Here is a 24561-nt window from a genome sequence, read left to right as displayed (position 1 = left end):
TAAATCTCAATATGTAGATATATCGCCTATACGATGAAGAGGCCCATTTGTAAATAAGAACCATTCTGTATTTTGTTACTTTATGTATGTACAAGAAAAAAGTATCATTTAAAGCTGATGTAAATATGTTGATTACAAAGAAGCTTTATCTGCAGCCAACAACCAGTTCAGAGGTGGGTTGCCAACTTATAAGCAGACGATGCTACACACCATTCCCTCTATTTGCAGTGTTCAAGTTATAATTGCTATGTAGCTAAAATGGCACCAAGCGTAAGTTTACAAAAGTATTAAATTTGTTCTCAGGGGAAATCCTAAGGAGAGGACTCCCCATAGCCCAGTGAGGCCCATATACACACACTGGCCACAGAAGATGCTGAAACCTCAAAAGGAAGGGGCCTGTTGATAGTGCATCAACTGATTGGGCCTCTTATTTAACATGAGAAATAAATCACACATACAAACCAATATGTTATTTTATTTCTTCAAAGCTTGCAAATTAAGAGTAGTGCATGCAAGTGTATAAACGGATGTCTTTAATGTTAATTCTCACAATCGCATGGTTTTGTTCTGTTTCATAGTGTAAATTCAGTAGTACAAATGGAAGGCTGTCAAAATGTGAGTCTACCACCGTCCTATCAAGAAGGCTAGTTACATTTCACATTGACTTGCAGTCATGGAGCTACAAACCAACATAGATACTAGTAAAAATACATCAATACTATGTCTTTAAAGAGTATTAGACTACAGAGTACCTAAAAACAAGGCAGAATTGATGTAACAAGGAAACATATTTTAAATGTAAAAAAACCAAAAAGCCACTGAAACATTCATTTTGGCTGGGATATACAAAGTATTCCAGTTAAGTCTGGTGTCTTGCTGCCTAGAATAAAGTATATAGATGGTTTTGTTTTAGACAAACCACTGCTCCTTAGCTGGTAAGTCACATAAAAGCTGTGGTGCTTGCTTACTTTAGCTATATACATAAATTTCTTTATTTACTGCATTTTACTACACATCTCTGGTTACCCGATAATAGCCTGTCCTGTTAGATTTGTTAGGTGCACCTGTTCCGCAAGCCCAATCCCAGTTATTTCCAATTAGGAAAAAGAAAAAGATGACTTTAAATTCTTAGGTCATCTGCCCTTAGTACTCTTGTCCTCAGTGCTGTCTTCAGGTCTGTTTCCACAGGATGGCTCAACACAATTCTGAGTGCTTTTTAAACAAGCTGACATAGTTTTAGTCAATACTTTGTAAATCAAAATAATTTTGAAGCTGAGCTCATTTTCCTCCTACCCCGGCCCACCAAAGCTACCACTGAAACAGTTTCAGTCAATACTATGTATATTAAATTAGTTACGTAACTGAGCACATTCCTCCCGGCAGACAGAAAAATCAAATGAAAGGGAAACTAGAAGGAATGGGAGTTTTACTAAATCGCCTAAAGCCATGCCCCAAATAAAGAAGATATATAGAATTGATTCCGTAAAGTGCTACTTTAACTCTTGACCATATTAAGCACGCCCCAAGTAACAACACATCTCTGTAAACATTTTTTCTGGAATCCCAACAGTTTAGAAATCCTGAACCAGCTATTAGTGTCTTGCTACTCCTGGATTAATCCCTTGTTTCTGTTTGTAGTATTTAAGCCAACGCTTTTGAATGTGTGAAAATCTGCATTTTTTACACAGCAAAGCTAACTCAGGTCCCAACTGCTGGGCCTTTCCCCCGCTCATGAATGAAGCAAAATTTGATTTCTAGAAGTCCATAATAATCCTCAGGAGTCAGCCCCCATGTGTGACATTCAAATTGCTCTTCATTCTAAAAAAAATAATCAAATGTGACCAAATCATGTTCATTCAGCAGAACTGAAACCAGAAATTGTTTGATAGCCCTTCAGTTACATACAATTATTTTTATACCTTCACAAAATTCCAGTTCATATTTTGAACTGGAAATATCCAGTGAGTAAAGAAATATCCAAAGGACATAATTAACCAGTTTTTTATATGGAAAAAATTAACCACCCAATCCCAAGCTATGCTGCTTCACAGCTTCTAGTTTGACAGGTTATGGGCTTGCACAGACCCTCCACAGCAATAATAGAAACTACACAGCCACAATGGCTGGTAGATTAAGCTCCCAAACATCTGAGCTTTGTGCACTCCTGGAGCACACACCATGATTCCATTCTGTATTTATAAAGGGAACAGTATATTTTATATTCAAAACAGGTGTCAAGCCTTGAGAGAGGTAGCTAAGTGTTGTTTAAAAACTGAGGGAAGGCCATCTTCACATGATCAGATCATAGTTGGCTAACAGTTTGCTTTTCCATTGAAATCAGACTTCCTCCCTTATAGTAAATAACTGGTGATTGTCCCCCCACCACCACACACACACTTTGCATGCATATGCTGCAGTTATCGTTTTAACAGTCATAGCATTTCCGCTAGCCAGGGAATTTTGAGAACTGCAACTTCTGAGAGAAAGCAACAAGAAAAATCAGCACCCTCAACAAAAGGTGTTGTTCCCAGGGTTTGCTAGAGGAAGCTATTAAAATAAAAAAGCCCCGAAAAACAGGTGATGGAGGGAACAGAAGTTCATTGGGGTTTACATTTTCTAAAACAGATATTATGTCTATAACATCACATCTACCCAAATCTACTTTAAAATCCCTTTATATTATCTTTTGTATTGCACAGTCAGATCATTGGCCTTGGTACTGTGCAGGTCACACTGCATCTCAGCAACCTGCTTTTTAACACTTGCCCTTAGCATATATGGCAGTTACACACATTTGCTAAAGGCACCATCTTAGTTCATGCTTGACACAGAATTTACCAGACACTCTGGATCCCTTATTAGTGGAAAAGCCAGCTTAGAAGGCCAGTCTGTAATACTGCAACAACCAAACACAGAGGGAAGGATTGTATTTTCCTGCACCTTAAAGCATCCGTTTCCGTATTAGCCTACAGAGTTTACATCTGAAATAAAAGGAATGCCAAGAAGCATGACAATGTTAAGAGGTTAGGTTGTGATAAAAACTGGTTGTGATACGTTTTAGATTTGTAAATGGTCTGTGACACAGTTTTAGGTTATTACAAAATCATAATAGTGTGCACAGTATTAGCAAAGTCTGAATGATAGTGGAAATACCCACGCCAAAGTGCAGACAATTAGAGTCAATCCCAAAATTCCCTCTTGCATTTTAATTCCACCTGCCCGCCTTTGCCTCTGGGACAGTCAGAGAACTGTAAAGTTGTATGTGCATGGAAACAGCAACTAGCTGGATTTCTCTTTCTGTTTTGCTAGTGTGCGTTTCAGTTCTTTCAAATTCTCAGTCAGCACCTCAACCTCATCCATCCGCCCGCTATGTTTGGCATCAAAAATATAAGCTTTTATATTATCTATCTGTTGGAGCAGTAGCTCCTCTTCTATGATGTCTTCCCTTGACACTTCATTATCATCATCCTCTTCAAAAGGATTCGTGGAGGAAGACGTTTCCTCAAATGGATTTCCAGATTCCTGACGATCTGTGAGCACACGAAATGGATTTCCAACAGCATCTTTAAAGGGATTCGGAGCACTGACAGCTACTCCATTTGCTTGATGACAATCCTCGTCGTCTTCAAATGGGTTATATTCTTTTTTATCACTGTGCAAGGTTTGGGTGGGCAAGGAAGCCACTGTGGAGGAATCTTCAGCAAAGGGATTATTGGGTTCCCTCTTTAGAGTGCTAATTACTGGCTCATCTTCAAAAGGGTTTATGGGAACATTTTTATTTTGCTCTATTACGCTGTCATGCTCTTGGATCTCTACAAATTGCCTGGGAAAGACTGGGCTCTCTTGCGCTTGGAGCTTGTCACCACCACATGGTGAAGATGCTTTAGAGGCTGGGTTACTTGTATTCTGAGTAGTATCAAGGTCCAAAGCCTGTGCTATTTGGTTTATGCTCTCCTTCCCAATCTCTAACTTACTGTGCTTCACTTCTCTGAAATCCAGGGAACGTGTCCGTGAGTGCTGAGACATTCGTTTTTTATGTTCCCTCTCCCATTCCTTTTCACAAAGGATCTGCAGTTGTTCCCTCTCCATCTCCTCCATCTCGGCTTGCCTTCTAGAAAGCTCAATGGCTCTGTCAGTTTGCTGTTGATCATATTCATCCTGAAGTTGTCGCAGGTTTTCCTGCAACATCTGGACCTCATCGAGACGATTTGCTTCTTTGGCTTGTTTAATAAAGGATGTTATATTGTCAATCTGCTGCAGAAGTGGGTCTGTGAGTTCCTGCTGGCGAGATAAGTTCGCAGTGGGCAGCCAACCTTCAGCTTTCTTTACTGCAACCCGTTTTGGCCGGGACACCTCACCGTTAGATGCTACCAAAGATCTGGAAGCATAGTCCATGTGCTTCTCCTCCAATCGTCGCTGCGTTTCAAGTGTTGCCTAGTCACAAGTAAACAAACCAATTAATAAAGCAGGTGTGGAAATAACATCTTAAGTTGCAAAGGGTTAGTTGTATTCATTTGCCCCTATTTGCATTATATGGAAGTATGCCCCACTTTTTTCATTGAACATGGCACACAAGGCTTTCAACAGGATATTAAAGAGCCACTACTTTTAATCGACATACAGATATAAAACAACTCTTAGAAAGCTGTCTCAGTACTGACTGAAATATTCACCTGTCTCTCCATCTGAAGTTTTCTGTCCAGTTCTTGTTTCCTTTTCTCTTTCAATTCTTCATATTGCTCCTGGGTTGGTAACGACATCAGACCAAGCAATTTTTCCTGAGGAAATGTTTTCAAAATATTGTTTTTTAAAAAGGGATGGGCTATCAAGCTCTCAAGTTTATTCAGAAACAGGAAGCTGCACAAAATACATAATATACCATAGTTATACTTGCATTTGTTTTTGGGGGGAGCTGGGGGGGCAAATTAAACACTTCTCCATCAAATATGGTGAAGGCAGCTTACAAGAATTTGGATCAAAAACGAGTCAAGTGGAATTCTTTCAGGAAACAGGACATACCTGGCTCCCCTATGCACTACAGCTCCCTGCGCTCCCCCTACTGCAAAAAAAGGCTGCTTCTGAACATTGAGGGGCTTCTGGGATGGTACAGGATGGGGTGTGGGTGGGGTCTGCAGCATGATGTGAAATTTGGAGGAATTCAGCAGGGCTGTCTCCCATGCAACTTTTCTACTCATTCAGCCTCTCTCTGGACCAAACGCATTAAAATTAATAAATCAACTCAGCTAAAAAGTTTTTAAAAATATAATAGTATCTGACACCTAAAAGACAAAAGCTTAATTGCCAGAAAAAAGGTATCTGGGGAGGATATTGTAAAGGAGCTCTGCCTCTTACACCCACCAAATCTCTTAGGGTAGAGGCACCTGGAGTGAAGCTCCTAATTATCTTAGCTTGCTTTTGTAAAAAAAAAAAAAAAAAATCACCTTTCGACCTAAAAAATCCCCAATGTGACTTACAAGTCAATATTAACACAGTGGTGTGACAGCTAAGAGGCAAGAGGAAAAGAATGACATATTACACTTCTGCTTAGTTCTGAGGTTCCTGCTACCACTGTCCTTACCACTGAGCTGGGGGGGGGGGGCAGCCCCTTCCCAGTATATGTGCTCCCAGGCAGCACCAAAAGCAACTTTTCACTAGGGAGTGTGGCTTCTCCTTTGCACATGCTAGATGGAATGTGGATCCTGGCTCATCTATTAAAAACTGGAGCAGTCAAAGAAGATGTTAAAGACTCTCACCAACTCTAATGTTCCTACTGTTACTGATCTGGGTCACTGAGCTGTGAGGCTTACAGTGCAATCCTATGCACATCTACTCAGAAGTAAGCCTCAGAGCAAAATCTGCTTTACTCCCAGGCACAAGTGTATAAGATTGCAGCCTTAATTATGCACTGGGTTAAGTCACGGGTTTGTTTGTTTGTTTGTTTGTCTGTATCTCTCTAAAGCCCAAATGCAACATGGGTGAAGTTTAGATCAGCTTCAAACTTACATAAAGTACCAGTGTTTCAATTACTGTGACTCAAGTAACTTTCAAATACTTTTAGTTAGCTAAAAGTAAAGCTAGCTGCCTGGCAAGCAAGCAAGATTATCTCTATCCTGGTAAGCAAAAGGAATTATCAGAGTTAAAGAATACATTCCAGTAGAGCAACAGAACTTGAGAGTGTGGAACAAGGCTGGTAAAGAGTGCAGTCTGGTGAGACTCTAAAGGCCACAGAGAGGCATTTGGCCTCCAGGCCTTAAGTTTCCCACCCCTAACCTAGACCATCCTGAAAAATATTTATCTGTAACATTTGTATGTCATATTGTGTCCTGTATACCTAAGAGCTACTCCTCCCTCCTAAATGACCTACCTGAACAAAAAGTGTGGCTGAATATCTGATCATTCTCTGAAGCTGCAATGTTCGGGGATGAGGTTGTGGTTCTTCATTCAGTCCCAGAGTCAAAATCTTCTTGCTGAACCCAAAAACCACAAGTGTATCAGCAATAGGAACTTAACAGTCAACTATGAGCAATATGTAGGCATATGAAATAGTCTTCCTGATTATGTTGTCCCAGTTTACAATAATGTAAATTGTTGGTAACTTTTTTTAAACGGACAGATTAGCATTGCTTGCAGTACACACTTCATCACAGTATTTTGTCATTGACATTCATGAACTCTCCAACAACAGGACTGTATTGTCATGCGCACGCACAGAAAAACATGCACACTGAAGCATTTTCCAAAGTAGCCCAATCAAATCAGTTTTACTTCTTTTGGACACTGACTGATTAAAACATACTGAGTCTTTGAGCTATATATTTCCCAACTAAGATCACAATACAAACTACAATCAAAATTTATTGACTGAAATTTATTGTCTTTAAGTATGCTTGGATTGTGGTCTAAGGCAATTCATATTAATTTACTTATACAACACCACCTTCAAAATGGATTTCAAGGCAGTCTGCAACAATATAAAAAGATTAAGCACAAAAATCAAAATACAAATGCAGAAATCCCCTCTTTTGAGTTCCGTCACTTACCTTAGAGCATCTATTAACTCATACATTTTTTGCACCTCCATCCTAAGACTGTTAGCATGATCCAGACTGTAAGTTGTCTCTCCAACACTGGAAGAAAACATGCATTGTTACCACAATTACCTTGGCAAGTGGTTTTGTTGAAGCCTACACCAGTGCACCAGTTTCAGCAAACGTGTTTAGAAACGGGGCAGAGTTCCACCATCAAAACTAAGCCAAGGCCCTACGTTAAAAGCTTGCCAAGGTGGCACTTTCTAAGTATGACACTTTAAGCACAAGAAGTTGAAAACGTGTTGTTCATAGTTGACAAGAAGATGAAACCTCAGAAGCTTGGGACAGATTTATTTCAAAGGCTCTTCTTTGGGGGTAACAAAGGCAATGTTGCATGTGCAGACACTTATATGATAGCAAGCAAAATTGCTTCATGCTCATCAGGCCTGCCAATACCATTGAGTTTCACAACATCCAACACACACAAACACACTTTACAAAAACAACAAAGTTAAAGCATAGAGAGAAAAACCCTATGTAGCATCTTTACTAACTCAGAAATGTGGAAATATTCCTCTGACAGTGCTAACACAGGAAGCATTAACAACACTTTTTTACATTTATTATCTGAAGGACAGTTCATACTTTTGGATAATGTAAAAATTGCTTACACAACAACAATTTTACATATCAGTTTTGTGTGATGAATAACTTGCAAGTGAACAAGTTCTCATGTTAAAAGACCTGTTACTGGTCCCATCTCAGATCAAACTATTGAGCACTGGACTTTGAACTGAATTTTATTTTATTTATTAATTTTCTATCCTTCGTCCAAGGATCAAAGGGTGGCTTCCAATATAAAATTGTAAAACGAAAAAGTCAGTTTAGCACAGAGAAAAAGTAGGAGCACATGATAAGGGCAAATTCAGACAACACATTTGTGTATGCATCACACAAAGTTGGTGAGGTTAAAAATAACCTCAGAAGGACTTCACAGAATCTGGAAGTGACATCTGTGTTGGATCATAGACTGTTAATATGACAATTTGATCCAATGGGGGGGGGTGAAAGCAATAGAGGGTAATAACTTTATCAAGACGTACTGAGATGTTGAAGTAGCGAGCTAGCTTTCAAGTTCGCCTGAATTCTTTAGAATGCATCTTGAGCATAATGTGGAGGGGAATAAAAGAATATTGATTTTTCTAATCTGCTGACTGGAGCTTATGCATCACGCCCACAAGCATCCTCCCACCCCTCACAATTTCCTTTTTCTTTATATCCAGCCATTAATATGAAACTACAACCAGGCTTTAATGATGTGTGTGTGTGTAGACAACACAAGCTTCTTTCTTCTTGAACATTAAATATTAAAGACATATTTATTAAAAATGAATAGGCTTACTTTAATGATTCCGCCATCTTTATGTATTCTGGGGCCTTCTGGTCAACCTTTTCCATGCAAAGTCGGAGTTTCTTTTTTAATCAATAAAATTAATAGATTAAAATAAAGTTATTTATAGCAACAAATCAGATACACAATTGCTTCACATGCCTTCAATTTTTCCTGTCCTCTGTGTGTAACAACTTAATATTTGGTAATAGTTGCTATCCAGAGAATCAAGATCTATTCTTTCGGGAGACCAGGTCTCAGATTTTAAATGTGGAACTCCAGATTTTAAAACCATTTCTAATTAAGATCTCTAAGACTGCAATTTCAGTCCACTTACCTGGAAGTAAGAGCCACTGAATTCAGTAGGACTTACTTACAAGTAAACATGGTTCAGACTGCACATCTGTTAAGGTATCATTTTCAATAACTGGTCTCTCTTCTGAAAAGTTACAAAACCAGTTTACTCTGAGGCTATAAGGCAACTGGAATGTTTTAATCAATTTATTGGCATGCTTGATGAGTAAGTTGCATTGTTAACAACCAGGACCAGAACTGGATCTGGGCTGTATTAGAGTAAACAGTTTCAGTGTATAATTTTTATACATCTTTTCTCAGCCAACCCAACTTTAAAAGAAACCCACTTAAAAATACCAGGTTAAAATTTTCTTTAAAACTATAAAGTTAAACTTACTTCCTGTTTCCTATTCCTTAGAAGTATTTAGCTGGAAGTTACATGTCATTGAAACAGGTCTATCTTGTTTTTAAGGTGAAGAGCACCTAGTATATTGTATAATAATAATAATACTGCTTAAGTTATTGATAACTGGAAAATCCCACTTCACTTCCAGTTCCTGTTTATTTAGTGTCATTTTACCTCATAAAGTTTCACGATGTCTGGTGTGTACTCTTTCTCATCAATCTGTTGCTCTCTTTTAAGCAGAGTGTCTTTACAATGTCTGCAACAGCGGATGCGATCGTCATCCTTTTCATCCAAGACAGAGCTCACACTGCTCACACTACTGATGCTGCCACGGCGAGAGCCCTGAATGCTGTTGGGTGAGCAGTTTGGGCTAGTATGAGAGGCCAAGGCTTCCTTGCTAGCAGTGGTGAGTTTGCCTGGAATGATACATCCAGAAGATATAATGGTCACAAGCCAACGGTCTCACCAACAAAACACTGGTCTTGAACATGGGTTCAAAAATTCAGTTCAGCTCAACTCCAGTATCTCATCATAAAAAGGAAATATCAAGTGCCAATTTTATAGCACAGTTGCTAGAAAGAACTAAATCAGGACCCCCCACATCACCATCTTTAGCCTTTAGAGCCCTTAAACCTCACTTAACCTCATATGTCCTAGATAGCCATTTATAAGAAAAACTCTAAATCCAGGATTTCCAGAAAACTCCCTACAACCATCCCTACCTGCCTGAAGCTGGTGCTGACTGGGCCTTGCCACCGCCCCCCCCCCCATGCTTCTCAGATCCACAGAGCACCCCCCACCTGAGAAAGTTAGTTCTGGCATCAGAGACACGGGTCCAAGACATCTATACCACTGTACTCACTTGCAAATGGGAGGCTGACCAGTTCCATGCATTTCTTGCACATGATAGACCCACAAAGGCGGCAGTGGTGACGTCTGTTCCTTATGCTGAACTTGTTACCACAGTCTGGACAAAATGGCACATCCTGATCATTAACCCAAGGCACAACAGACTTCTCTATTGCTGGAATAGAATGAGAAAATCTATAGAAACATCACTAATGAAATCCAAATTAGCAAAGGTCGAACATGCTTGCACCTACCTCTTATCTTTGCAGAATCTGTATTGGTTCGGTCAAAGGATGTAAGCTGTAAAAATATTAAAACCAGAGGTCTTAATACAAGTTTTCTACTAGAGAACTCTTTACAACAGTTCAGCACAGGACTCAAAAATATTACAGGGTCTGCTTTTCTAAGTTTATTTCGCTAAAATCAGTATCTTTCCCTGAGCATTCCTTTATGTCACTTATCTTGGTATTGGGCAGGTTTTATTGTCCTTCTAACAGAGAAAGAAAAAATAAAAAAGAAGCCTCAAAAGTCAGAGCTGAATGCTGATAATACAGTGTCCCTAACCCCCCACCTCCCCACAACTACTTCAAAAGGATACTGTGGTCAACAATATCAAAAGTTGCAAAGAGACCAAGGCAAACAAACAGGGGTCACTCCCCAGCAAAAAATGTCTTCTACCAGAGCGACCAAGGCAGTTTCAAGGCTACAACCAAGCAATATTTGAATACATGTGGAATCCAAAGGATTCTAATCCACCTGTTAGTCAGTTCACTTGAAATTGTGAACCAAACAAAACTATTCTCCACACATCAGAGGCAATACTGTAGTAGCATATAGTTTAAAATGAACTTCCACACTTTTATGTGAAAAATGCAAGAGTAACCCATTTACCTTTTCTAACCTGATTATTAATTTATTGACTTCCACAACATAGTGATCAATTCTGGCTGCTCTGTGTCTCTTAAAATCAGAAAGATGGCTCTTCGTAGCACCTGGTAAGAAACACTGTTAGAAAACTTGCCAAAGTCATTCAACTCTATATTCTTAGTTAAAAGGCAGTTTAACATATTGTTGTTCCTCTCTTAGGCTGAAATTCAATGTTAAAAAATGAAATGGTATGTTTTCATCATAGTGTTCTGTGCACATGTGTAACTACATTCTGTTGTGATCTTTATTGATGAAATACTGCTCTTTATTTCTGCCTATATGATTTCAGAAGACAACAGCAACAACATTCCCTAGCTACTACAAGCTACTAGAGTACAATCCCACACATATTTAGTTAGAAGCTAGTCCTACTGAGTTCAATCAGGCTTACTCCAAGGTAAGTGGGTACAGGATTACAGTCTCCATCTCTCAATTACTGGTCAAGCCCAACTTACTAAAAATATATTTTTTCACATACTAGCATGCCACAAGTTCTTGCAGTCATGGTGGAGCTTCTTACATTAAAACAACCAATGGAACAACACTATTACATATTATCTATTTGCACTGCAATGTAATCCTAGGTCTCAATCAAATACAAAACTAAGCAAAAATGTTTAAGAACAAAGCAAGCAATTAAGCAATAGAACTTAAGTGTGTGTATAGTTTTGCACTGGATTGTGGCCCTAGTGTTTCACGTATATCTTCTATTTAAAAGATCTATTAATTCCTGACAACTTTGCATCATTATGCATAGATTCCAGTGGAGATCAGGGGGCTTCCCAGTGAAAGTTGTGCATTATTTGCATCATTCTTGACTGCTTACCTAATTCTTGGGGCTCCCACATATATGGATCCACTCCACCATAGCTGTAAGACTCATATCGTTCCTGAGGCCCTCCATCAGTTCGGTCATCTTCTCGTTTCAACAATTTATTCTTTGCTTTTTTAGCTTTTTGGACCAGATCTGAAAAAAGAAACAAATGCTACATATTACACACACACAAACACTTATTTAAGCATCCTTGTAAGAGTTACCCATCTTCTTCCAAACGCCCTTGAGGTATTTGCCTCTACGACTTTGAGCAATATAATTGACCATTCTGCCTCCCATCTGTTGAGCACCAGAATCATGTTTTACCTTCTCAGAGGAATGCAATTACAAGTTTGGTGGGGGGAAGCCCTGAAGGTGAGACAACCTGTGTAAATGCTTCACATAAGAATACAATCCCAATAAAATACTTCTACCTGGCTCAACCTGACGAGAATACAAATGTGCCAGTTAATCAGTCAGTCCAATTATTGGCACCTCAAAGGAATGTTCTGTATCCGGAGACAGCCTTAATTTGGAAAGCAATTTGTGAAACAGAACACCGGACAAAGTAAAATACAAGAGCACTTTATAAAGGTAGAACAATGACGCATTTAATAACCCTTCAAAGAACTGGGAAACAACTTGTAACAAGTGAAGAAAATTAGCACTTCAACACAACTGCTTGCTTTTGCAATTCACTGTGAACTGACTACAGAGTTCTTGGCTATTTAAACAGGAAAAAGTACCCCATAATTAGTGATTGAACACATTACATTTCTTTTGTATTTTTATAGTTTAAGCTATTATTCAGCTCTTGCTACTAATTTGTATATTCAATGGCTGAAATGGTACGATTACTAAGCTCTAGTTCCCATGCCATTCCCAAAAGACAATCTCAGTGTTTGAAAGAATCATTGAGCAAAGGTGGATACGTCAAAATCACTATGACAATCAGGAGTACTCCTGAACTAGAAGCAATATGGCGGTGTATATGTCCTTGGGGACAGAAATATGTGCAAACCCTTAAGGTACAGCTTTTTTTCTAAGTAAGTGTAGCAGCTCCTAACACCAGCAAGACCATAATAACATTGTTCTATAAAGCCTTCCATAAGGAATTGTACACTAAAATCAAATCCAAATTATGACATCAAGATGTATTTAATCCTTAGTAAATGCTAATTAAATTCTTTTTATGAAGGAAAAGTTCTCCAAAGTTTTGAATAGCTAAAACATTTCAAGATTTTGTAACCCTACATCAGGTTTTCATGGCCTAAAGACAGTTGTGCTATCAGAAATGAATGAAAATTCTGCATTTGTAACCAACTTTCTACTTTGTATACCTGAACATTATTTGCATTTCTATTCTTCCTAATGAAGTTTTGTGTAACTCAGAAACACATACACTTCTACATATAATAATATCTGAGAAAATATATTACTAATTATGCAAGTCAAATGATAAATATGGTGGATAGTTATATTTTACATCATAACAGTCAGCAGCTACTGCTTTCCTTACTTTTAAGTTGTCCTTTAACATCTTTGTCTTCATTTGAATGTTCTTCTTCATAATGAGACTGTAGCTGATAAAACGATTGCAGATCCTTCAGACAAAGGGGGCATAGAAAACCCTCCCTCACCTCCCCGGGGTCATCAAATGGAGGTGTGTAGCTCGTTGCCATAGTGGTCCAAGGACTCCAAAGATACTGACACACTCCAGGTCTCAGCAGCAGTGGAACAACGGCATGCCATTCATCACTAGAGAAGTATGCTAACAGCAAGAAAGTAGCTTTTGCTCCTGTTGCTTGTGCAAAACATTGTCCTGAAAGAGATCCAGGAACAGTTTTAAATAAGATGACCTGTTTAACTCAGCAACTTTCTCTAATCTTTTATTAAATCTTATGTACTTCTTTTATTTATAAATTTATCATATACACCCAACGGTAACGTAATTAAAAATCACCATGTATCATATCCATTTTATAAATAAATAAGTCATGTACATTTGATAAGTACGGTATGTCAGCTTAAAAAATTAATAAACACTGGCAGTAATTAGGATGCTCTAGAAATACCTTATGAAAGTGAAAATTCCATCTAAGTCTATTAAACAAGCCAAATGTAGAGTATATTGCCTTCAAAATGAAAATCTTGTTTCTTTCAAATTATCAACATCCACAATTTTTAAAAATAATCCTCATATAAAACCTATAATACATATGAACAAACAAATATTTTAGTAATCCTTTAACGGTACATTTTTTTCTTTAGTAGACCAAGAAAGCTGCTCCTATGGCGTTGAATCCAGCTAAGTCATTGCATGAGCAGAATAACTGCTGCTTGCACAATTATAATTCCTTTCTCCTCCCCCCATGCCCAAATCTGCTCCAGAGAGTTGGTCCAAAAGCCTGAGCTGATTTGGGTGTGTGGACTTACATTGGGGGGAAAGAGGAAGTGGAAGTTAAATTGCACAGAAGGAACTCATTCTATTTGCTGGATACGACCCATGGAATTTTATTTCATGTCTCCTTTTATTATTTTGAATCAACTCTAAAGACAAAAAAGGAAGAGCTATCTCAAGAGTAATGCACTTTTTTGTTAACACCCAATGTGTTTCAGCCCAAATAGGCTTTCCTGAGAGGTTTTCTGTTTCCTTGGGAGAGTTCAAAAACAATTTCAGAAATCACTGGAAAGCAAAATGGGCAGCAATGTGTTGGGCATTGATACTGTTGGTTTCTGGATATTGGTTTTCCTTTTTGTTTTGTTTTTTTAATTGCTTCCTTCTTTTTGTTTGTGGCCTTGAATCCATTAACCAGTTTTTAACAGCAACCTTTATGGGGGCTTTTAGGAGGCTCACTAAAATCCTGTGTGACCAGCCTAAACCTTCCTAAAACTTTACAGTGTAATCCTGTGTGTGTGTGTGTGTGTGTGTGTGTGTTGTATGCGGGAGCTTTAACTGAGAAGAAAGTCCCATTGAATTCAATGAAATTTTCTCTCAAGTGTACACAGCCTAAATGACTCTGAAATAAGAAGGCAATACACACACATTTTTGCCAGAACTTTGCTTCCCTTAGATAAAATGTGAAGCATGGGGCAGGATGGGGAAGCCAATTAAAAGAAACCCATGTGTATAAGCCAAGTGAGCCTCCTCAAACATGTTTGGGATGAGGTTAACATTTTGTCTTGTCCAGTAAACATTCAGCACTTTTGAACTGCTCCATCCAGGCCATTAACTAGGCAAGACAAACAAGGCAGTTAGGGTGGGGAAGATTGGCAAGTGCAAAAGGAAAGGAATACAAACGAGCGGAAGAAGGGGGTGGGTTGCGTACAAGCTTATAGGTTGTTCTCCAAAGCAAAGTATTTGCACAATATTTGACTGCTTTATCAATAAACATATTCCTACTCTGTAAATTTGGGCTGTGCTTAAGTCATCCTTCACCCCAGCAACCCACCCACTAGCACAATGAGACTTTCCTCTCTCTCGCTTCCTGGTCCCTCACCAAATCTGCTGTGGATGGGAGAGAAGGGAGATTGTTCCATCTGGCAAGCAGAAATGACAGAATGACAGCCTTATTGCACCCATGGTGTAGAGGTTATGCTCAATGTGGCAGCAGTGGGGGCAGAACAGCAGCATGACTTTGAGACAAGACTAAACAAACAGCCCTACATCCTCTTTCATCATGCTTCTCTCTACATGTGTTGAACACAAGGGATATGGTGGAGAAAAAACCAGGGTGGTATAAGGAACATCCAGGTTTGATTAGCTCAAAGTAAAAAGTTAGAATCTGCTACAAGGTGATTGCTTGGTGAGAAAAGGTTGGCTAAGAGTTAGCTGTGCTATCTGTATGGTTGGTAGGAATGCAGAGTGAGGCTTGCAAAATAAAATTGCTATGGATATACTTGTGAGTGGTTACTGAGGCAGGGGAAGCATAGGAGCAGATTTCATTTCACTTACGGTATTTTGTTTAGTTGCTAATGATGCTGTATATTTGGAGTTTTATTGTATTACTGCATTTTTTATTTGTAATGGTTTTTTTTTATTTAAGGGAAGATTTTGTTTTCCTGTTAATCATGCTGCTTTAAATGTGTATTCTGCACTTGACTTTAATTTGCAATGTTTTAATTTGAAATGTTCTATTTGATGTTTTAAGGTAAGTTTTGCACCACTTTAAGATTGTTTCAAAAATAAATATAAAGCAGTATAGAAATGATTTAAATAAAATTAAAAATGCATATTGACAGAACTAGATATTAAGGCAAGATTCCAATTCACTGTTTCAAAGGAATCATAGCCTGTAAGACAAGAATAGTTCAACTAAGAGAGATCCATTAATACTTCAACACACAAACACCGACTCCCTCATCAACTTAGCATTCTGTGTAATTGGGCTATCACACAAATCACGGCGCACACTCCATTTTCTTCAGATCATTGTTATAATCCAGCCCCTTGTGACATCTTTGTTACAAGCCAGTTGGAATCTCCCAATTACTTCCCCCACACAAATCATCAGAACAAAAGAGAAAGGGTTGAGTCTACACCTGCAGTATAATAGCCTGTACCACTGCAGGCAAACACTCGGTTTAAAAAGACTCCCTGTAAACAGAAACCTATCACATCAGGGGGAAAGGTTTTAGGACAACCCTTTGCTTGCTAGATTGGTCTTCTATTTGGAAGGGCCTTTTCCCACCGGGGAGCATCCAAAAATCCAATCCTTCACCCACCAACTGAAGTGGTGCATTCCACCTTGGCACGCCACCACCTCAAACCTGCTCCTTGTAGGCGAGGCCCGAGATGCTGCTCCCTTCTGGTTTGGGCATGCGAATCAGGCCCCACACCTACACAGCTGGCCCAGGCACCTCTCAGAAACAGCAGGCGGGGAGGCTTCCTTTTGTTCAAGCAGGATTCCTGCACAGGCAACAGCAGCTGCCTGACAGGTGATGCAGAAAGAGGTTGGGGTGGTTTGGTTTTTTTAATCTCCTTAATCTCTTCGCATCACACAGCTGTGAAAGGCGAACACACACATGCCAACCTGTCAGGGAAAGGAGCGGCATCCCTTGGGACCAACCAGCGTCGCTCTTATCTAACCCCAGACATTAAAAAAAAACGAGTGGAAAGGAGCCAAGGCGGGACGGGAAAGAGGGGCTCGCTGCTTTTGGCAGTTGGGGGGGGGCGAAAAAATTCCTTATCGACATCCTGAAGAGGAACTCCAGCTGCTGCCGTGGCCTTGCCGGGGGAGGGGGGCGTCCTTACCCCCAAACAAACACACCCGCCGCTCCCCATGAAGAGGCAACCCCAAGAATATGGACAAGAACAACTGTATGGGAAGGAAGGCGCGGGGGGGACGGGACCCAAAGCGACGTCTACACACACATAAACCCCGGGAGCCGCCTCGTCCGACCCACCCCGGCACCGCAGAGACCCCCCGCCACATCCCCCCAAGTGGGACGGAGGAGGCCACCTCACACCTGCGCGAGGGGCAGGGGAGGCGGCGGCGGTTTCCCTCCCCGCCCGAGGAGGAGGTGGCCTCAGTGACGGCACCTGAAGGGCCGAATCCCGCCCCGACTGACCTGAGGGGAGAGGGGGCCTCCTCCTCGCGCGGGCGGCAGCTGGGCGAGCGCCGAGGCACCGATGGCGCGGGTGGGAGGGGCGGCTCTCCGCCGAGGCGGTGCCCGTGCGGCAGGGAGAGGGCTGGGGGTGCCGAGCGCCGAGCAATGGATGGGGAAAGGGAGGGGCCCCGATCGCTCCGCGGCTGGCGCGAGAGAGAGAGGGAGGGAGGAGCTACGCGGCGCGAGGAGGCTGTTGCGGCATCTCCTTCCGAGCTGATGACGGGCAACCTGCAGACTCCTCCCCGCTTTCAGGATAGAGAAATAGTAGAGCTAGGAAAGTTCAGCGGTGAGGAGCCGTTGGCGCTGGAACGGCTCTGTAGGAGGAAACGGGGTGCAGCCGGTTTGCAGCTGCTTAGCTGATTAGGGTGGGCGGGCAGGTGCTCCCCTGGGCAGGGCCGGATTTAGGTTTGATGAGGCCCTAAGCTACTGAAGGTAATGGGGCCCTTTATATGTCCAGCTGTCCTTTGTCAACAACAAATTGTCGCAGTTTTTTCGTGTTGAATATGTGCTATATGGTCATTTGTGGACCTAATAGGACCTAAAGCCATTTGTACAGAACAAAATATGTATTTTATCAAAGTAATTCTTGAACTGAAATACAATCAAGTATTTGAATAGTGAAATAATTATTAAGTTCTAACTTACAATGATTTTTTATTCATAACGAAGTAATGCAAACACATTGGCATTTGGCAATAACAAAAGTTCCTTAAGAAACACAATTTACAAAGACTCATAATCTAGTCTCTAGAAACTTGCTATAACATGTAATAATAACAGGTGTAAATATATGATGCAAACTACTAATAATTATAAATAGCAGAATGTAGGCACCCTATATATAGAAATGAGCAAGCCAGTGATATTTTAGGGAGCAGGTGGGGCCCATTACTAGAAGCATACACAACACAAAAAGCTGTTGCTGTATGTAGGTTTTTTATTTGTTTTTATCTTATATTTTGTAAATGTACAACCAGTTTTTTTCCTTTAAATTTTTTGGGAGTCCCCAAGAGAGTGGGGCCATAGGCTATAGCAGTGTTTTTCAACCTTTTTTGGGCAAAGGCACACTTGTTTCATGAAAAAAATCACGAGGCACACCACCATTAGAAAATGTAGAAAAATTAACTCTGTGCATATATTGACTATATATAAAGTAATTCTCTTTTATAGGAATCAAATAAACACAAAGAAAGTATTTTATAATTACTTTATTATGAAATAGTAAACAGAAATATGGAAAATTATAAAATACTTTATTCAGTGCGCAACCTGGGCCTGTTTGGCTGAACACAAAGCTGATATTCTGGCTGCAATCGAAGAAAGACACACACGTAGCTCTTCGTCAACAGCTCTCAGTCTCTCTCTGTATTTAGTTTTTATAGCAATCATGCTTGAAAAGCTCATCTCTAACAGATATGTAGTGGAAAATGGGAGCAATGTCAAAATAGCTTTGTTTGCCAGAAGGGGGAACTCCTTGGCAGTATCCAACCAAAAACTGTCCAAAGGTAGATCAGCAAATCTTAGCTTGAAACCACAATTTTGTCTCAGTTCAGTTAGTTCCTCCTGCTCCTGTAAAGTCATGTCCTTTCCACCAACTGATGCTGAGCTATAAGGGTCCCTAACCCAGTCAAGGCATTCAGTGGAGACTGAAGAGAAATAAAATGACAACTTCTCCGGTCCTCCTGGTGACTCGAGTCGCGATGTCTTCTTCTCTCCGCTGCTGCGCACACTGTGCTCGGGCGGGAAGGAAGTCGGAAGATGATGTCCTACTGTGATAGGTCCAGGCTGGAGTGGAGGGTGTCCCCCTGAGGAGCGCCAATCGGCGCCCCTGCTGGTTGAGGGTGGGGTCAAAAACCCCACCCCACCCATACCCAGGACACAGTCCGGCGCCCGCCTAGTGGGCGAAAATTTGAATTTATTTATTTTTTAAATCTTATGAATTTTTCAATTTTTTCCCAGGTACACCAGGCAACATCTCGCGGCACACTAGTGTGCCGCGGAACAGTGGTTGGAAAACACTGGGCTATAGCTTGTTTAGCTTATACGTAAATCCAGCACTGCATATTATCATTACTTGATTGGGGTGGCGGACGGGTGCTCCCCTGGGCTACGCCAGTGCATGTTGCACCCATCCTGGCCTGATTGCTATGGCTGCTGGTTAGTTTCTGGGCTCAATTCAAAGTGCTAGTTTTGACCTATAAAGCCTTAAACAGCTCAGGACCCCAATACCTCAAGGACCTCCTCTCTCCACATGAACTAACCTGGACCCTGCGATGATCATCTGAGGCCCTTCTGTTTTCTCCTGTTCTGGACGGTAGGACTCAAGGGCTTCAAGTTACAAGAAAGGAGATTCCAACTAAACATCAGGAAAAACTTTCTGGCAGTAAGAGCTGTTCGGCAGTGGAATAGACTCCCACAAGAAGTGGTGGACTCTCCTTCCATGGAGGTTTCTAAGCAGAGGTTGGGTGGCCATCTGTCAGGAATGCTTTAGTTGAGATTCCTGCATTGCAGGGGGTTCGACTAGATGACCCATGGGTCCCTTCCAACTCAGTTCTATTATCCTTTGTGTGTCTCCTCCACAAGAGGTCCAGACTTCATGGGCATTGTCATTCAAATAGTCTGTGAGCACCATGTTTTGTGGTCAGTGTTGTGAGGCAGGGCTTACCGCCCCCTCCCCAATATTTTATTCAAGTTACCACCCCTGGTCTGGAGTCTGGCAACAGGAGAGCTGGCCTTTTCTGCAGTGTCTCCGCACAGCTCATCTTGGGCTGCAGCTCCCTCTTTGCATCATTTATTCTGTTATCGCTAAGTTGGGCACTGCTTTCCTTTTGGGTGAATACAGAGGCAAAGTAAGTTTTGAGCAGTTTTGCCTTCTCTCTGTCACCCAATAGCATTTCTCTCTCTTCTCTATACAGAGGACCTACTACTTGCCTGTTCCTCTTCTTGCTTCAAAGGTAGCCGAAGAAACCTTTTAAAATTATTTTTAACATCTCTGGCAAGCCTGAGCTCACTCTGTCATGCTGACAATAGGAATACAGTGGACGCTTCGGTTGCAAACATGATCCGTGTGGGAGACACGTTCGCAACCTGCAGTGCCACGTCTGCGCACGTGCAGGGTGCGATTCGGCACTTCTGCACGCATGCAAAGCGCGATTTAGTGCTTCTGCGCATGTGTGACCGCCGAAACCCGGAAGTAACCCATTTCAGTACTTCCGGGTTTTGGCGCGTCCGCAAAAAAAACCCGCAACCTGAAGCGTATGTAACCTGAGGTATGACTGTAATCCCATTTTGTAACCAAACCTAACATTTAGGAGTAAATGTGTGCTATAGAACTTAGTGCAAGAAAACAAGATGAATAAAGCGTAAAAAGCAGCCTTAATCATTGTGTTGAATTGATGGATAAAAGAAGCCCCTCTGAGACAATGAACTAGTCCATTGTTCTCTGTGAAAGATACTAATGAACCTGGGCAGCCGTTTGTTCCAGTAGGAATGTAGCCTCATAAGGAATACTTAAGTGAGGAGAAGCATTATTCACCAGAGTTTAAATATTCTGATGAAGTAGATATTTGACTGTCACTCTCCCAAGGGGACTGAATAGTGTTATTATTGAATTGTATCCTAGCCAGCACAAAGTGTTCATCCACAGTGTGAATCACTGAATAAGTAAAGTGATGTTCTATGTAAATTCAGTCAGATTTTTTTGTCAAGCACACAGAATGTTCATTTTCTCACTGAAAAGGGTTTTAGGTGGCTTTCCTTAATGAGAGAATTCTTCCATGAAATTGTGCAGCTCCCATTAAGCTATGTAAATTGATAAGTGAAGTGTAATTGGTTGTCAAACCTTCCTTTTGCAAAAAGAACCCATGTTTTGCCGTTAATGTCAGGGACATTTATACATGGGCAATGCCTGAATTAGGGAGCAAAAGAGACAGAAATACTAAGTCAAAACAAAGTCAAAGTCCACAAAGTCAAAGCCAACAAACCATTGCACTTTGAAATAATATTTCAAACAATTCGATAGGCTTCCCTAGGTCCGCAGTGGTATTTTCAATCAGAGTAAAAGCAACCTAACTTGAATACAAGTTAACAATACTTTAATAATACATTGTGATGGCACAAGTAGAAACCCATGGGAATATAATCTGAAAATGCCACTAGATGGTGCATTTTGCTCATCTAAAATAAGAATTCTCTTTCTTCCGGAGATGGACAATAGGCCTTGGAGCATTTATTGTGAAGAAATGAGATGCTTGAGAAAACTTAACTTGCTCTTTTTGGGGGATGGGGACAGAGTTGGGGCCTGTGTAACAGTCTAGAACACACAAGTAAACCACCTGTTCTAATATTGTCTGCCTCCTATAATTATCATTTAACAACAAAGAGTGTTTTTTTAAAAAATGAATCTATTTGAAGGGATGCAGGTGGCGCTGTGGGTTAAACCACAGAGCCTAGGACTTGCCGATCAGAAGGTCGGCGGTTCGAATCCCCGTGACAGGGTGAGCTCCCGTTGCTCGGTCCCGGCTCCTGCCAACCTAGCAGTTCGAAAGCATGTCAAAGTGCAAGTAGATAAATAGGTACCACTCTAGCGGGAAGGTAAACGGCATTTCCGTGTGCTGCTCTGGTTCGCCAGAAGCGGCTTAGTCATGCTGGCCACATGACCCGGAAGCTGTCTGCGGACAAACGCCGGCTCCCTCGGCCAATAAAGCGAGATGAGCGCCGCAACCCCAGAGTCAGTCACGACTGGACCTCTAATGGTCAGGGGTCCCTTTGCCTTTTTCTATTTGAAATACAGTGTCAGAAAGTGCTAGTGCTGCAGAAATTCACAGTGGCAAATAAAAGAAAACCCAAGTTGCTTAGAAATTTGGAGAGGAAAAAAGTTTTGTTTGGATTTTTAATTAGTGAAAGTTAGAAGAAGAAAAATGTTTTCCTTCCCAGGAAAAAAAATGAAAAGGTGTCCTATCTCTCTCTCTCTCTCTCTTCCCCACCCCCATTAATCCAGATTTTCCCAATCCATAGATAATCTGCTAAAGAAAGACAATCCAATATATATTTGCATGTCAAATATATTTGCGTTGTGTGAAAGAGTTTTTTTTTAATGTGGTCACATTTCTCTGTGTACCATCTACTGCCATGTCCCCTACTTCAGTTCACCTGAGCATAACACAAGTCATTTTCTTTCCACCAGCCCAAAGCAAAGGATGCAGCATGCCTATTTTTACCAGTTGTTGTTCAAGGCACATTTGCAGTAGATACATTTTCAATTTCAAAAACAGCTGTTTTGTGCCAAACAAAACAGGGGTTGGGGTTGGACTCGATGGCCCTTGTGTTCTCTTCCAACTCTATGATTCTATGATTCTATGAAACAGCTGCAAGGTCTTTAAGGGTTGAATTTGAGAGAAGACTTCATTTGGTGCAAAAGATGTGGGTGGGAGGGAAGCCTACGGATTCTTTATATAAAGTTTTCTTCTCTACATTTATGATTTGGCAACCCACCATTGAATGATAGTTCAAATTATATATGTACAGGTGTGCAGGGATGAAACTGGATTGCAGATATGGAATATAACATCAAATGGAACTTTGTGTGTAAAAAAAGGAAAAAGGGAGGGAAGCTCTATTTTACAAAATGTTTACAAAATGTTTTACAAAATGTTTGCTCTTGTGCAAAAACAGCTGTATTGAAATTAAAAATTAAATTGGCCCCTCAGGAAGCTTTTGGTGGTCAAAATGAATAAATACTTATTTCCAGGTGTGGCTATTTCCCTGTATCGTTCCAATTTTAGTATATGCTATCGAAGCGAGCACTTTTGGTGTGTGGATGCACCGTCCTAGTGGTATTGCAATACCAGGCTGATGCATGGAGTGGATGAAGCAAGCCCCTATTCCGTCTCCCAGCTCTAAAAATCCATTAAATATATAGTCCTCAAATAGAGGACGTATCAGATATTAAACTGATAAGAACAGATACCACACCTGATTGGAGCCAAAAGCCCGAGAAGCGTGGCTATTTCTAATTGCTGCATGTTGAGGGTACATTTGCAGAACATACATCAAGCTTTTAATTATAATAATAATATGGAGGTTTTGTGCAAGAGCAATCTTGCGCAAAATGTCAACATGAATAACCAAATAATATGAACATGAATTGACAGCTAAAATATGTAAACATGAATCGGGAGTGAAGGGAGATGGGAATGTGGAGGCCATGAGGTGATGTGCTAACCTAAGGACAAGGTGGAAGGAAAAAGCAGTTTGGAAAGCTATCTAGGGAGCCGGATAAAAAGTTTTAGGGTATCCAACATTCCTGAACTGATAAAGGAGCTGTGATAAGTTAGCATATGCAGCTAGCTCTGAAATCTTGGATAGCTGCTGCCAGACAGTGTAGACAATACTGAGTATTTTGAGTGATCCAGTACAACACTGAGCAAAATGGACCACTGGTCTGATGTGATATAAGCCAGCTCCCTCCGCTCCTCTGAGTGTCTGTGCAAAGTGCATCATAAGAACATAAGGAGAGTCCTATTGAATCAGGCCGAGGACCCATCTAGTCCGGCACTCGGCTGTACATCCTGCTTTTCTGTTAGTGGCTTATGAAATGCTAATTCACAAGGACTCTCGCTGCATGGCCAGTGTGTTTACATTTGAAATTGACATGCTCCTCTAAACTCAGAACCTGCCTAGTGATTCTGTGACTTATAAATAAAAATCCACCTGTGCCAGAAGTACCTGTTGATATTAAATATTTTGGCAAAGTAACTGCACATTCAGAAGGCGGGGGAGAACTCCCATTTGATTTAGCTGCCTTGTTTTCAGACTCATCTGTCAAAATGACACAATATGGAGATTGATAGGCACTGCAAATGAGAACTTGTCAAGTGCTTTTCAAATTATTTGTGTATTAACTGCAACAGTGATTTTTGGCATTTCAGAGATCGTGTGTGTGATTCATTCCAACTCTGCTACTTTTCATGATCACAACAAAAGCCCTTGACTCTTGCAGCTTCTCTGGACGTTCACTTAAAAAGCCTTCAAGTTTCTATTGCAGCATTTGTCAGGCTTTCAGGGCCACGTTGGTTTGAAGAAGTTGATTGAGGACTGTGGTGTGGGGCCCCCTTGAAGCTTGGAAAGCACAGAATGCGAGATGTCCAAACTGCCTCCGTTTCCTCTCTCCCCAGGGCCATTGCTACAGCCAATTTGAAGAGAACATAAGAGGAATTCTGTCTTGGAAAGCCACTCATGTAAA

The 24561-nt window shown here is 40.8% G+C and overlaps 1 protein-coding gene across 3 annotated transcripts; it reads right to left on the bottom strand.

The window, feature by feature from the left end:
* Positions 1-459: 459 nt before the first annotated feature.
* Positions 460-17424, bottom strand: RBSN (rabenosyn, RAB effector). 3 transcript variants are annotated; one of them, XM_083429040.1, is made up of 12 exons: positions 17280-17424; positions 13228-13530; positions 11721-11861; positions 10859-10959; positions 10222-10267; positions 9981-10142; positions 9293-9534; positions 8431-8501; positions 7041-7127; positions 6365-6467; positions 4674-4778; positions 460-4434 (listed from the first exon to the last, which is right to left on the bottom strand). In XM_083429040.1, the coding sequence occupies exons 2-12, from the start codon at positions 13388-13390 to the stop codon at positions 3280-3282; spliced, it is 2376 nt and encodes a 791-aa protein (XP_083285166.1). In that variant the 5' UTR covers positions 13391-13530; positions 17280-17424; the 3' UTR covers positions 460-3279. The 3 variants fall into 3 exon arrangements, with proteins under 3 accessions (XP_083285166.1, XP_083285167.1, XP_083285168.1); XM_083429041.1 differs by having other exon boundaries at positions 17178-17334; XM_083429042.1 differs by lacking the exon at positions 17280-17424 and adding an exon at positions 17115-17270.
* Positions 17425-24561: the final 7137 nt, after the last annotated feature.

This window comes from Podarcis tiliguerta (assembly GCF_965153285.1).
Source record: "Podarcis tiliguerta genome assembly, chromosome: 2".
Lineage (NCBI taxonomy): Eukaryota > Metazoa > Chordata > Lepidosauria > Squamata > Lacertidae > Podarcis > Podarcis tiliguerta.
The sequence above is the reverse complement of the archived record's forward strand: the minus strand, read 5'-3'. Positions and strand labels throughout refer to the sequence as shown.

Coding starts and splice junctions, on each gene's coding strand:
- RBSN (XM_083429040.1), bottom strand. CDS start 13,390: ATGGCAACGAGCTACACACCTCCATTTGATGACCCCGGGGAGGTGAGG. Junction 11,862..13,227: donor TGTTAAAGGACAACTTAAAA/GTAAGGAAAGCA, acceptor TTCTTTTTTCAG/ATCTGGTCCAAAAAGCTAAA. Junction 9,535..9,980: donor GGTCAGCCTCCCATTTGCAA/GTGAGTACAGTG, acceptor GTATCATTCCAG/GCAAACTCACCACTGCTAGC.